The following is a 13,613-nucleotide window of genomic DNA, read 5'->3' on the forward strand; positions in this document are numbered from 1 at the left end:
TTAATTAAGAGTTTTAGCTGAGCTAAAAGTTCCCGGTCTGACATTTTATCAATGTCTGGATGTGGTGTGTAGCTGGCTAGAACCGGCCACGTTGCTCCTGGTCTACCTAGTGGACCGAGCCTGGTGATGTGATTATTATGTTTTACGGCGTCATTAAACCAGAGCAGGTGCTCTTGGTAATTTAGTGGGATTTCGATCTCCTCGAAAGGAGTGTATTCATCCAGAGGTTCCTCTATTTTGTAATAGTGGAAGTCTTTTGTCACAGCATTTGCTGCTGGAAAATGTATCCATGAATAGAATACCTCTGTCTGCCGATATTCATGTGCCTCTACCACGAATATGACTGTACCACCTCATGATGTCAGTCCATTTTCTATAAGTTTAAGAGTTATAGTTCTTCTTATATTTACCGGGATGATAATTGCACCCGGTTTATTTTCATTAAACCCTGTAACATCGAAACCCGTTTGATTCGCATCTACTGCCGCTCCACCGGTTTCGTTGTTGTAAACGTTAGTCGACATTGTTTTAATGAAAGTTTGCAGAGCAGGTTTCCAAGGAAACAAAGATTAGGTGCACAATATTTTGGAACACTGTATCCTTTAACGTTGATCAAACCAAAAACTAATACATAGGATTCTCATCCTACTAAGTTCCGGCGGATATTAACCTTTCACCCACTCCAGACGCCTTTTGAAGTTTTTACGGGGAAAGGGTTCTGTGTGAAAAAGCACGACTGAGTTACTCTAGTGTCTTGCGTTAGATTATCGCCTTACCAAACGTTGGGCACCATGTAGTGTAGTTCCTATTTTCCCAATAGGCTCTGTGCATTAGAATAACATAAACAGCAGTGTAGACGTAGGACAGAGGTCATCTAGGTCTCTACTGACTATGTTAAACTTAATTTAGGTTTGCGCCAGCTAGCTCAGAGGTCACTAGAAACTTTCTTGAACGAATAGGAAGGGCTAATCTTCCCTGATTCAGACGAGAAGGGATTCAGTTTCTGACAACCGCATAAACATGACAACTTTGCTCCCTCAGAATAAGAGTATATCTCTAGAGTCGTGTGAAAACAATAGGCAGCTATTTCACTCAGTCAACCGTGCATACTTAGTTTCACCATAGTGCAGAGAAATAGAGAGATGGGCGTGTTCAATAAAAAGGTATTATTTATTGAGCAGTCTTCTTTCTCATGCAAGAGAAATGAATTGCCACAATTGCAATACTTATCATAAAGTTAAGTGCGCACAGTAAAAGTAGTATTATGAAATAATACTGTAAAAGCATTGATATGGTTTCTTAGCCATATGATACTTTAAAATAGATAAAATATATACATACATAAAAACATTTGACTAACGTACTCAACTGGTGCTTCTAACTACGCCTACCCCGGTCTACCTGACCTAAGCCTAATACTTGGGAAGGAGTTAGTAAGTAGCAGTTTAAGTTTAAGTTGGTTAAGATTGTTTTGCCAAGAATCTGCATCAAGAATTCTCTTAAGGGTTTAGTCAGCTCCGTACCTTGGTAATAGAATGTGGGAGGTCTGGTATCTCTTTCCTCTGGACTTGATCTCCCAGCAACCCGCAAGGGTAGGCTGGAAACACCGGAGCTGAATTTTCTCGGCTAGAGAAAAAGACAGCGTCTCTCTCAGTGCGTCAAACGGGAGGGGCGGCTTCCATGGGCTCTCGCATCAGCTGGGCTCTCGGGCAAGTAGATGGCCGCTCTGCTCCAAACCACTGTGTGTTTGCTTAAGCAACTGTTGGTATATTTATACCTGAAAGGTGCCGAGTTTGACCTAAGGTTGGACATAAGACGTCACTAAAAACTAACAGTTCTTTCTGGACTCCAGGAGTTCTTGTTCAAATCAAAACAAAAGCAAGGGGGGTTTACCGGGCTGCTGGAGGCTTGGTTTGTTTAAAGAACGTGTTGTGCTTTCTAGGAGTCGATGGGAGTAGCCGTGCTGTGCTTTGGACTGCATGGGCTATTACTGAATATGGATCTGATTCTTATGCCTTTATCAGGATATTATTGATTATAACCTCATAAGGGCATGAATCAGGAATATCGAATTAGGGTCCTAGATAGAAACACAACAAAAAAACTCTACTAGAACACATAAACAACGTTGTGTTTTGTGAGCCTTTACTGTTTGCAAAGGATGGACCTAGTGGATGGCACATGTTAATTTGTTTCAGACCTTTGAATGATATGAAAGGTATTGTGAGCTCACAGTGAAATAAAGTACAGAGGAGAGCGGGTGTGCTTCAGCTATTTCAGCAGAGGAAGCTGGTGAAGCAGACTTTGATATGGGCTTGGTGCCAGCCAACAGGTAGAACGGAGAGCTTCTCTGAAAAAGGAGTTGCTTATAGGGCTCTCTGAAAGTCAATATTAAAAGGACACATAGCTTACCTTAATACAGATGACCTATGAGACCTTTGATCAGTAACCAACAATAAGGAAAATTAAAAGAAATGATAAACATGTCATAGTTTAATTACCCTTAAAGGGGAATACATTTCTGAACTTACTAAAGGTAACTTCGAAGAAGGTAAGCACATAATCTCTTATTACAAGTTACCAGAAATGTGTCCAGGGATAGCAGGAAGCCCGAATCTTTCATTCGAGCGGGCATCCCCTCACACAATTCCAGAGAATATGTGTTATTCTGTAGATTTGGGGTACTTGTATAGTGACTGGTACTACCAAATCTTTTTCTGGAAAGTTTTCCCCGACATTTTCCTCCTGTTTTACTTTGCTTCTAACAATGACAACTTCGCAGATCATTTGAGGCAAGGACCTAGGAGTTGTCGGGAAAAAAGGCCCTGTCAATAAAAACTCTCACATTATTGTGCTATACAGCTGTCACTAGAAAGATTGTCGGGCTATAGCCCCATAACACCAAGGATTTTATTCTCAGGATAGCATGTATTAATCACTTTTAATTTCTTCAATCAGTTTTTTATTTCTTTGGTTATATGAGTTGGTGTTTTGAATATGGGCAAGTTTTGCTCCTGTCCTTTTTTCTTTCCATTTTCTCTCTCGAGTCTGCCTTGCGCATTATTTTTTTATGCTTTATTACACTCTTTTGGAATCCAGTTAAACATAAATGATACTAAGTTGATTTGTGGATAGCCTCTACAGACCGTCAACAGAGCAAATGAAAGTGAGTATTCTAGGTGGACTGTACGCTGTCTAGTCTAATATTATCCTCGTTTCATACAACTAATTTATAGTAACGGTCAATTTTGAGAGAACAAGTAGATATTTTATCATGGTGTCCATACAAAAGAAAAGCATGTTCGGGCTGACGTATACAATTTCTCACTGGGTATTCCTTTAAATGTAGCACATTTTCTGATATCATCCTTGTTACCGTAACCCTTCTCCAGCAATTGGTTTCATACACTGCTAAATATACCTTCTCGAGGACAATGACACAATTATTTAAAAGATCATAGTCTCCCCGTCTCACCTGCAAATTTTGTATTTTTGGTTATAATTGTTCGTGATAGGGCTCCATACTTAAATTCCAATAAACCAAATCCGGACAGTTTCACCTGCATTCGACTATCTATGAGGCAGTTTGTAGGCTTTAGGTTTCCATGTGACTTTAAGGAGCTGTTGTGCAGGAACAGCATTCCCTGCCAAACAAAGAAAAGACTCAAAAACAGGTACATTTTACACGAGAATAGCACAGAGGTTCCAATACTATATAATATGGCTGCATTAAAGAAGTGGCACAGTTTTACTACATTTATAACACACAAAACACAGGGGTCTACCAGCTAAATTCTAAAGCTGCACTGTCACCGAGTCCACAGGATCTCGTAGTGTACATATCACATAAAGACAACGTATTTCAGAATAAAGAGAGAAGGGTGAACACTAGATGCATAGAATCGACCGGCACATCATGGGTTATTCGTACATGGCTGACTAATCCAAAGCAATTAGAAAAAGGTTTCCCATCAAATTGACTCAATGATCAGTCATATCATTTGGCCAAACCCAGGTGCATAATAGGCTGGTCCCTTGATCATTGGGACATCAAACACCGCACCTTATTGCTGTTTTAGGATTTGGTCCACCAAAATAAACAAACCGTCCATGATGACTGATCTTTTGATGGTAAGTGCAACGGAAAAATTAGTGACTTAAAATAGGATGGAATGTCCTCCTACTAACAACTTTATTCAATGGACAAGACACGCCTCCTAATTAAAAAACCAGAACAGTGCAAGAGAGACAGTAACAAATATCTGTCTAGAAATGTACTAGTCCATAGAATAAAGTTGTTAGTAGGAGGACATTCCATCCTATTTTAAGTCACTAATTTTTCCGTTGCACTTGTTATCCTTACCATCAAAAGATCAGTCATCATGGACGGTTTGTTTATTTTGGTGGACCAAATCCTAAAACAGCAATAAGGTGCGGTGTTTGATGTCCCAATGATCAGGGGACCAGCCTATTATGCACCCGGGTTTGGTCATATGATAGGACTGATCATTGAGTCAATTTGATGGGAAACCTTTTTCTAATTGCTTTGGATTAGTCAGCCATGTATGAACAACCCATGATGTGCCGGTCGATTCTATGCATCTAGTGTTCACCCTTCTCTCTTTCTTCTGAAATACACTGTCTTTATGTGATATGTGCACTACGAGATCCTGTGGACTCGGTGACAGTGCAGCTTTAGAATTTAGCTAGTAGACCCCCTGTGTTTTGTGTGTTTTAAATTAAGTAGTAGCTGGGGATTAAATCAGGTGCGGGTCTTTAAATTATATATCCCTTGGACCCTCTTTCTAACTGTTTTCTTGTTGACAGTTTTACTACAGAAATGTTATACAAAAATATTCTGAATAATGAAATCATTACCAAAACTAGATATTCACCTCGTTTGGTGATATCTGAATATATAAACACTGACAGAAAATACTGACACCTAAGTGCAACCGGCCTGAACCTTTGCCACTCCAGTTTTCTCTCGTAAAAAGGGCAGGCATGTTAACTCACTCCTTGATTTTGCATCCATCCCATTTGTGAAAATAGTTTTTCCCTTCTCAAGGCCTGGGGTTCTAGAACCACCTCTTTTGTCAAATGTATTTTCCCTGAGAACTGCATTTTGTTACACCTTTGAGAAGTAAAAAAAATAAAAAAGGGTGAATATAAAAACCCTACAATGCTAAATGAGGCAAAGCTCTGAAAACGTACGTGTAGCAGGAAAGTTCTGCACACAAAAGTATATTTGCTGAAAAATTCTCCTGCATTTGTAGAAAATGTCAGCTTCTGTGGAAGACGCCTGAAAGTCATAACTGTATAAAGTCACTGCTATTTACATTTGTAGAGAGTACCTATGTCGTTTATGGCCCCGTGTACGGGTGTTTCCTTGTTGAATGTACTGCATCCTGAATCTTGAATGTGTGGTTGGCGCATGTCCTACATGTAAAAAGTTTGGCATTGTATCTAGAGTGATACCCCAGATAAATCAGGCGATGGAGCTAAGCCTCTGCATACAACCATGATGCTGGTTAAATGGGAGGTGCACGTACCCAAGACGGGTGGTATCAGCCTGTATGCTAATTGCACAAGCTCTATTTACCCATGCTCAAATTGTACATCCTGCGCTATAAGCCCACAAGCTTTTAAAAGTATAAACCGGGTGAGAGTACTTGCCAAGCAGTGTGAATTGTACATCCTGAACACAAGCGGGCATTCAAGGCTTTTTAAATTAGCGCACCTGTGACATGTTAAGGACAGCCATCAAGAACAGTTCTGATACAAGCTCTCATGGGGTCTGGACATCATCAGAATGACTCAACAAATGCTTGAGATTTTGGGAGCATTATTGCCAGAAGTGAAGCGCCATTAAAGGTGTTCCGATATATATTCCCAGTTGTTTTTGTTTCTCCGTTGAAGAATCTGGATGAGTTGCTATGCACATTGCTTCTGCAAAGACGGGATTGGAAATGCGCCTGTCCCATTCTAGTGGAGAGATAAACTGCCACTCTGCCTGTCTTCTCGCTCTGCCACGCTCAACAAGCCTGTGTCAGGAAGCGCAGCATGCACCAAGAGCTAAACATCAAGTGACTGGACAAAATTACTTTGGGGATCATCTAGAGTATGACAGGGTGGGAGAACTGCTACAAATGAATGGATCTTTGCTTTTCATAGCCTCATAATTGATTGCAAACTGAAGGAGGTCTGTCCAAGGCAAGGGTCTGCAAAGCACAGGAGTGGCTTATCCTAGAGGGCCAACCAAAGCAGGCTGAGGCCCAGGCAAATGGAGAAACCTCTGGAGAATGGTCTTACGTATTGCGATCCTAAGGTCCTTGAGGCAGGAGCACCCATGTGTTGGTGTTCTTCCAACTGAAGTTGGTTCATGACATTTCCCTAGCAGGATATCTGGGGCAGGCCCCGGATGAGATTGCTTCGCCACTGGTCAAATATACGATATGGAACCAGAATACTACTGTCACTATATTGTGTGGCATAAACATTGTTTATTTAAATATCATCCAAAAACAAACTCACCATCTCAGAGTTCACAGTACAAAATTTACATCCAGTGGCCAATATTTTTGTGAGCAATATTTTAAGCACCATAGTTATGTTAGACAACATTTCTGTATAATACATGGACTCCTGTAATCCCAGAATGAAAATCAATCTTTCATTTCCTGATTACTGATGAGATGTGAGGTCTCTAATTACTATCTCTACTCAACTGTAATGTATATTTACCTTTTGTACATAGTACATTACAGGAAGGAAGGACTTTCTCTAAATGTCACTACATGCAATGTGATCTACAGTCTTTTTTAAATTTGATTAACAATAAACTGATTCTATTATGTGTTGTAACAAGTTGTAAACTGCTTGCTGGTCTGTTTAACTTTGCACTACAGGTTCTGTTTTAATCTTTATTTCCACAACCATACTATCCATTTCAGATTTAGGAGCATGACTCCAGGAGTTAAGAGGTTTTACTAAGGGAAGAGTGATCCTATGAACGTTCATTATAAGCAATAACATACCATCTGCCATATTCTGAAAGTATGTTGCAAGGTACTCTGAAACTGCATGAACTTGTAAAGGAGCTCCCCCTTAAGCCATGAACCTCTATAAGATCAAAGAAACCCTCAATGACTGGCAATATTCTTATAATATATGGTCTTTGGGACTTCTTCTCACATATTTTGTATTTTGTCATGAAACCCTAATTTAGTGTCAAACAGAAACGAATTCTCACAAGCCCCACCATCAGCCAATAATCTCAACTCACTTACGTTCACTATGTCATAAGCCAAAGCTAGTTTGAATATCCAGTCTAGTTCAATATCCGTGTTTCTCAAAACGTCCTGAAGAACATTTGAAAAGAAAAAAGCAACATTATAGATGCTGAATAGTTACAGTGCATATTTTTCTTCTAGAAAGCAGAGCACATATTAAACATGTATTAAGTATGTACAATTGAAACGAATAACCTTTTACAATGTAAAACGAATAACTTTTTACAATTAAAACGAATAACCTTTTCATGAAAAGGTAAAGGCCATAAGCTCATTCTAATCATTTTTACTCTTTACTCAAACATTTACTCTTGGTGATACTGGTGAGATGGATTCCTATTCGTACATAAGCATGTGTAGATTTGAGTTTAATCTTCCATTAATAAATATAGCATAACATAACAGTAACATTCAACTTCTGCTTAATGTGAGAGCTTGAAGCATATACGAGGAAGGTACCCTGACCTCATTGTAAAATTAAACACTAGCTATAACACTTGGATTGTTTCTCCTTACACTTTATTTATGCAATTTGCCATTCTTCGTCAAAGATCTTACTATATGTGGTGTGTCTGCCTCAACCAAGAAGCACCCACGTGCTAAGGACAAATTAAGCATTAAAACAGAAACCTCTCCTGTCTTGGTCACTACCCTGCACAAGAAGTCGTATAAAGGTAAGTGCCACCCACAATCCATCCAGTAGACATTTCAAACTCAGCTGGAATCGAGAAGGAATAAGCTGCAGGAGGGATGGTAGAAAGTATTGACTGGGAGGAGTAAGATAAAATCATAGTAAGGAAGAATTGCATACCTTTCAAACTTGTGAGCTTCCACAGGGTGAGATTGTGTGGTTTTGGAAGGTGGTTCCAGTAAATGTAATGGAGATTAAAATGTATGAAGGGTGTGAAGGATTTCAGGAACGATATTTCCATCACAGTCAAGAGAAGGCCTTTTGCTTATTTGGAGGATGAAGTTCAGGCCAAGGAGGATGACACCTTCCAAATGAGAGGAGTGGTTGGAAGGCATGAGATTAACAATAACTAATCAGAAGATTACCTAATCCCAATCCTCAATCAATGAGGATACATCAAAGTGCCATGGTTCAGCTTGATCTCACAAGTGAAACCAGCAACACATCGAGAACAATATGCTGTCCAGAAGTGCTTTTCAATCCCTAGATATATACACATCATAGTTGAGAGCCCCGGAACCATACTACCAAATGGCAATGGGCCCTTCAAATGTGCTGATGCCATCTATCAACAAGAACAGAGAAAAGATCTGCTTGGATACCCACAGAGAGCACAATTTTGCTCTGGACAAGGGAAAATAGGCTGGTACCCTGACAGCATTGATGCCAGTAAATGGCCAAGGCAGGTTCACAGATAGAGAAGAATCTAAAGCTCAACAAGGCTGCATCCAATGTACTAATCAGACCTCTTCACCAAGAGTATCTACTACAAAAAGAAGCTTGGAAACCCCAGCCAGGAAGGAATACCAGGCAAAGATAAGCTACAGGAAAGTAAACAGAACAAAGCTGTCATTGCCTATCATTCCTACTACAGGTAATGGAAGAGAAAGTGTAGCACAGCTCATCGCAGGAAAAAAGTCACATGCAAGCCAGTGGGCACCAATTAGAAATATGGGCCACCCTGGTCTAAGAAACATTCTCCCACAACCTAAAAAACTACTGGACTGTTCCACGCTACCAGAAATCCACAAAGAACCAGAAGCAACTTGGATGTTCGTCAGGACAAGTTACATCATGAAAGGAAGCACAAACACAGTTGTCTACCTCACATGTAACATCTGAAAATCCAAAATGCAATGGAGATGTCATCCATGGGAAATCTAACATTTATTTCTCCATGCCAAATAAACAAGTACTAGAGAGGGGAACAGAAAACTCCAGAGAGAGAAAATAGAGCAAAGACTGAGCAAGATGCAACAAGACCTCCCAATGAATAGCAATCAGATCACAATCCTGAAGAGTCCAGGAAAGTAAGTCATCATTTTATGAGATCCCAAATCCTATGGACATCAGCATAGAGGAGGGCTTAGGTGGAACTTAAAATGGAAACAAAGATCAAGGAGCCCTGAATAGGAGCCTCAAGCAATTTCACACTCAGACATCAAGCGGACATCCCTTGGCAAGTGGTCCAACAAGAAAAGACCCAAGGGTGAAGATCAATGTATAATGAAAGAGTAAAGACATGCCTCGAAAACCATGGAGGGGAAAAGTACAGTCCTTGTAAGCCTAACAATGACAACTGCTAACCAGAGCTAACGTGGTTGTTCTCTCTCCTCTAAACATGGTAACATTTGGTTACACCCAATTGGCATATTTTATTAATTTATAAGTAACGTGACACTAGTTTGTGCTCTCAGCCTGTAAATTAAATGATACTACTGGGCCTGTAGCACTGATTGTGCCATCCTCTTAATTACCCAATTAAACATGTCTCAGGTCTGCTATTGTAGAGCCTGTGCGTGCAGTTTAAACTGCTATTTTGACTGGCAAAATAAACCTTTTGCCAGGTCCAACCCTTCCATTTTAATATTAGTAATATTCAGGGGGCCCTGGGCAGGCCTGATGGCAAGGTGTAAAGTATTTAAACTGTAGGATATGTACTTTTAAGTTTTACATGTCCTGGTAGTAGAAAAAATCATCTTAAATTAAGTTTTTTACTACTGCAATGCCTATCTCTCCCTTAGGAAAACATTAGAGTTGTCTAAATACATGTTATAAGTGTAATTTCCAAATGGGAAGAGATAACCAGTTCATGTTTGGTGTCTCTGGAATCACAAGTTAAAATCCTAACTTATTTTACATTTATTTCTGAAAATGCAGCTTTTAGAGAATCAGCATTTTCCTACTTTAGCGATTTAGTGGCTTTAGCCTTTCTCTGGTCACATGGCTGGGTGTAGCTGACGCTTGAGCTTTGTGTATTCCTCCTAAATAGCCACACACAATAGGGAGCTTAGATGTGCCTGAGTGGGCCTTCAATGGCAGGATAGGAGGATGGGAGGGTTGAGCCGGGCACAGCCCCACTTACACCTGAATAGGCTGTGTCCTGACTTCACAAAAAGGGCTGCATACCTCCTGTTGTTAGTTTGGAGCCAGGGCAGGGAAAGCTTGATTTCCGTGGATTTTACAGCGAAACCTCTAGAAGCTTCTCTTCCACTTTAAAGGCACGATTGGGTATAAATACTGGACCTCAGATACCACCACTTCTGTGCTGCTGAAGGATTATCAGTCTGCTGTATTGCACCCCTGGTTTGTTGTACTGACCTACTGCATATTGCCCTCTTGCCTGGGTGAGAAGGACTGGACCTGCATCTCTTGAACAAAGAAGGAACCCATAGGCAAGTTGGCAGACCACCTGATCTAAAGCCTCCGGGACATGACAGGCTTCTAACATCCTTGCATCTGTACCTGAACACTGTCTTCTGTGAGTCTACCCGGCCAGGTGGTGCCACGCCAGTACTGGGCATTTAGAAGTAGGCTTAAGGTGCTTTACCACCCTTGGTGGACCCTGCAGAACTGAAGTATCTCCTCTGCTGTGCGGCACAACCCCAAAAAGAACCTACACATCTCTGCTGCTTTGTGGCTTGAACCAGTCACAAAGACCCGAAATGCCACTGCAACTCGCAGCACCTTCGGAACCACCACTGTGCAACGTATCATTGGTGCAGGCCCTCGCATCCCTCATCGATGGCAGCCTTGATGACAATGCCAGATTCAGCATCACAGTTTTGCAGCCCTTCAAAACTCATGTAATGCCTGACTGCGTGCTGCATCATCGATACAGCATATCATATCACAAGCTCATCAACAGGATCCTAGATGATGATACAGGCCCTCGCACCACAGCCTCACCTCTTCCCAGAACCAACACCTCACTTCCGTTGCACAATGCATCTTCAACACTGATCCACGCTACGTTCCACAAACCAGGATTGAAGATACTTTTGTTCAGCTGGCCTAACTGGGTCCCTGTAGCCAGACCATGCTCTTTTGGGGTCAGCCTGAATGTGTGATTTTGTGCCAGAACGGCATAAACAAATATCCACAGTTGGTGCTTAAGCCTCCTGGCACTATTTTCTCTGAACATTCATTGGATTTTTGTCACTTTTGTCTTGTTTTATTTATTAAATTGAGCTCTGTTTTTCCAATCTGGTGTGGGGTCTTTTGTGTGTGCTGTCACTGTTTAACTGTTTGAAGTGCTGCACAAATACTTTACACATGGACTCTAAATTAAGCCTGACTGCTCTGTGCCAAGCTACCCAGGGGGCTGAGCACAGTTAACTTAGGGTTTGCTTGTGCCTTACACTGACATGGATTGTGGTTGCTGCTTAACCAGGGCTCCCACACCAGTCAACCAGAAATTACACTTCTTACAGCTTGGAATCTGGTTCTTTTTAAATTACATAAATTCAAGCAAAATTACCAGAAAATGAGATTCTTAACATAGGAACTGGTTTTTCACTTTCACAGTTAGAGTTTGTTATGCATCACAGAGGCCCACAGTGTAGGACATAAGATATCAATGTTGACCCTTTCTTGAGGCCCTTCGTACACCTAAAAATCTCCTCTTAATCTTATGGGGAAAACAAAATTCCTAGAACCACCCAGGTCCAGTAATCAGCATTTTAAGAGAACACCAACCTTGTCAAACCTCAGCAGGAACCTAGAATGTCTAATACTCTACAAGTGTGTGTTATAGTGGAAGCTAAAAGAGCTTTATTGAAAAACAGGCTCACAATTCCACTCAGGACCCACCCTTCTCATAATGAGGCAAGCATAGAACTCAAAGTTTGCCCTTCTGTGACAGAAAAGACAAAGAAGGCCAAATGTATCCCATGAAGTCCTCAAATGATGGGTAGCGACCTATGAAACCCTTAACTTGTACAATGGCATCTCAGGTTGTTGGTCACCTGGTCAGAACAGAGCTGTGTCTTGAGACCAAACATTATCAAACAGGTAAGTCAGAGGTAGGTTACTCCTGTAACTGGAGAGATACACCTTGCATCTCAGCATCCCAGGAACTAAACTGTGACCTGCCTTTTATTTAGCTACCAAACTAGAACTTAACACCTCATTGCAAGAAGGACATCTGGCCACATTAGCACATGTAAATTCTTTATCCTGAGGAACTATGCACTCAATGGGGGACCTCCTGAACTATAGACGCATTGTATTTCTCAGCAACTTTCGAGCAAATTAGTATAGCAATGTAAGAGGAAGTAAACCAAGATAAAGCTGCTCCTGCACAACTATCCAGAGAGAGTAATCCATGCATGGAGGAGAGGACCATTATGGACAATGAAGCAGCACCCACGTAGCTTCAATTATTTCAGACATCTTGGTCGCAGTCTGTAAGTGTAACTGATGAGAGAGTAACTTGTCCTTGTAACACTGTAATATCAAGATATTGCAGCAAGGGTGGCAGGGTCAAGTGCCAGCCTTCAAGTGTGAGGGGCAGCCCATTGGGTAGATATTATAATTAGCCTATTATGATGTAGTTACACATACAAGGGTCAAGTACTGCAGATGGAAAATCAGAGGAACATCACTAGGTATCACAGCTTGCAAGAACCCTACATCATGCTCTTCTTCTTCTCCCTATTGTCCCACACATGGTCACCACAAAACAGGCAGCACCACTATTTACCCACTTGAACCACCTGCTACTAAAAGACAAAAGCACCTCAAAACAACGTCCTTTCTACGAGAACTGCATTATCAAGTTGAAAAAAGCCTGTGGAGCTCTGCTTAAGCAAAGCAATGAATCTACAACTTGTAGCATTCATCTGTGATCACCTTAAGACCTTTACACAACAAAACTATTTTGACTTAAGGAAGGAACCAAAAGAAGTGGCAGAAGAAGGGTAGACCAGCATAGCCGCTGATGGGGACAAGCATCGATTGTAAGCCCATATAGTCATGACTCCCCAGTTAACTATACGAGATTTTGTATGGCGGAGAGTGTTAGCAATGCAACGTTCCATGCTAATAGTATAATATAAAAAAATCCTCTTGGAAAAGAGAACCTTTGTAGCTTTGCACGATATAAGTACAAAAGATCAGTAATCACTATAAATCTAATTGTTAGCTGTTTACTTTATACGTATAATATTACTCTTTTTCTTCTTCTGAAAATTTAGTAATAGGAAAAATGAAAGAAGTTACTAATTGGCAAAGTAACTTAGGGGCATATTATCAAGCAGGGCATTAAAATTATCACCATTTTATCGGCAGAACACTACAGCTAAAGCGGCGATAATTGGCTTGATAATATGCCGTGGAGAATTCCAATA

General features: G+C 40.8%; 1 protein-coding gene across 1 annotated transcript in view; it reads right to left on the reverse strand.

Annotated features, from left to right (window-relative positions):
* The window catches only part of LOC147712075 (guanylate cyclase 2G-like), a 427,466-nt gene that overhangs the window by 109,306 nt on the left and 304,547 nt on the right, over positions 1-13,613 (reverse strand). Inside the window, exons 11-12 of the mRNA XM_086919591.1 lie at positions 7,290-7,361; positions 3,476-3,644 (exon numbers count right to left, since the gene is read on the reverse strand). Of these exons, the coding sequence (XP_086775717.1) occupies positions 3,476-3,644; positions 7,290-7,361 (241 nt within the window). The remainder of the gene's footprint in view (positions 1-3,475; positions 3,645-7,289; positions 7,362-13,613) is intronic.

Source organism: Lissotriton vulgaris, chromosome 5 (assembly GCF_964263255.1).
Source record: "Lissotriton vulgaris chromosome 5, aLisVul1.2, whole genome shotgun sequence".
NCBI classification, from domain to species: Eukaryota; Metazoa; Chordata; class Amphibia; order Caudata; family Salamandridae; genus Lissotriton; species Lissotriton vulgaris.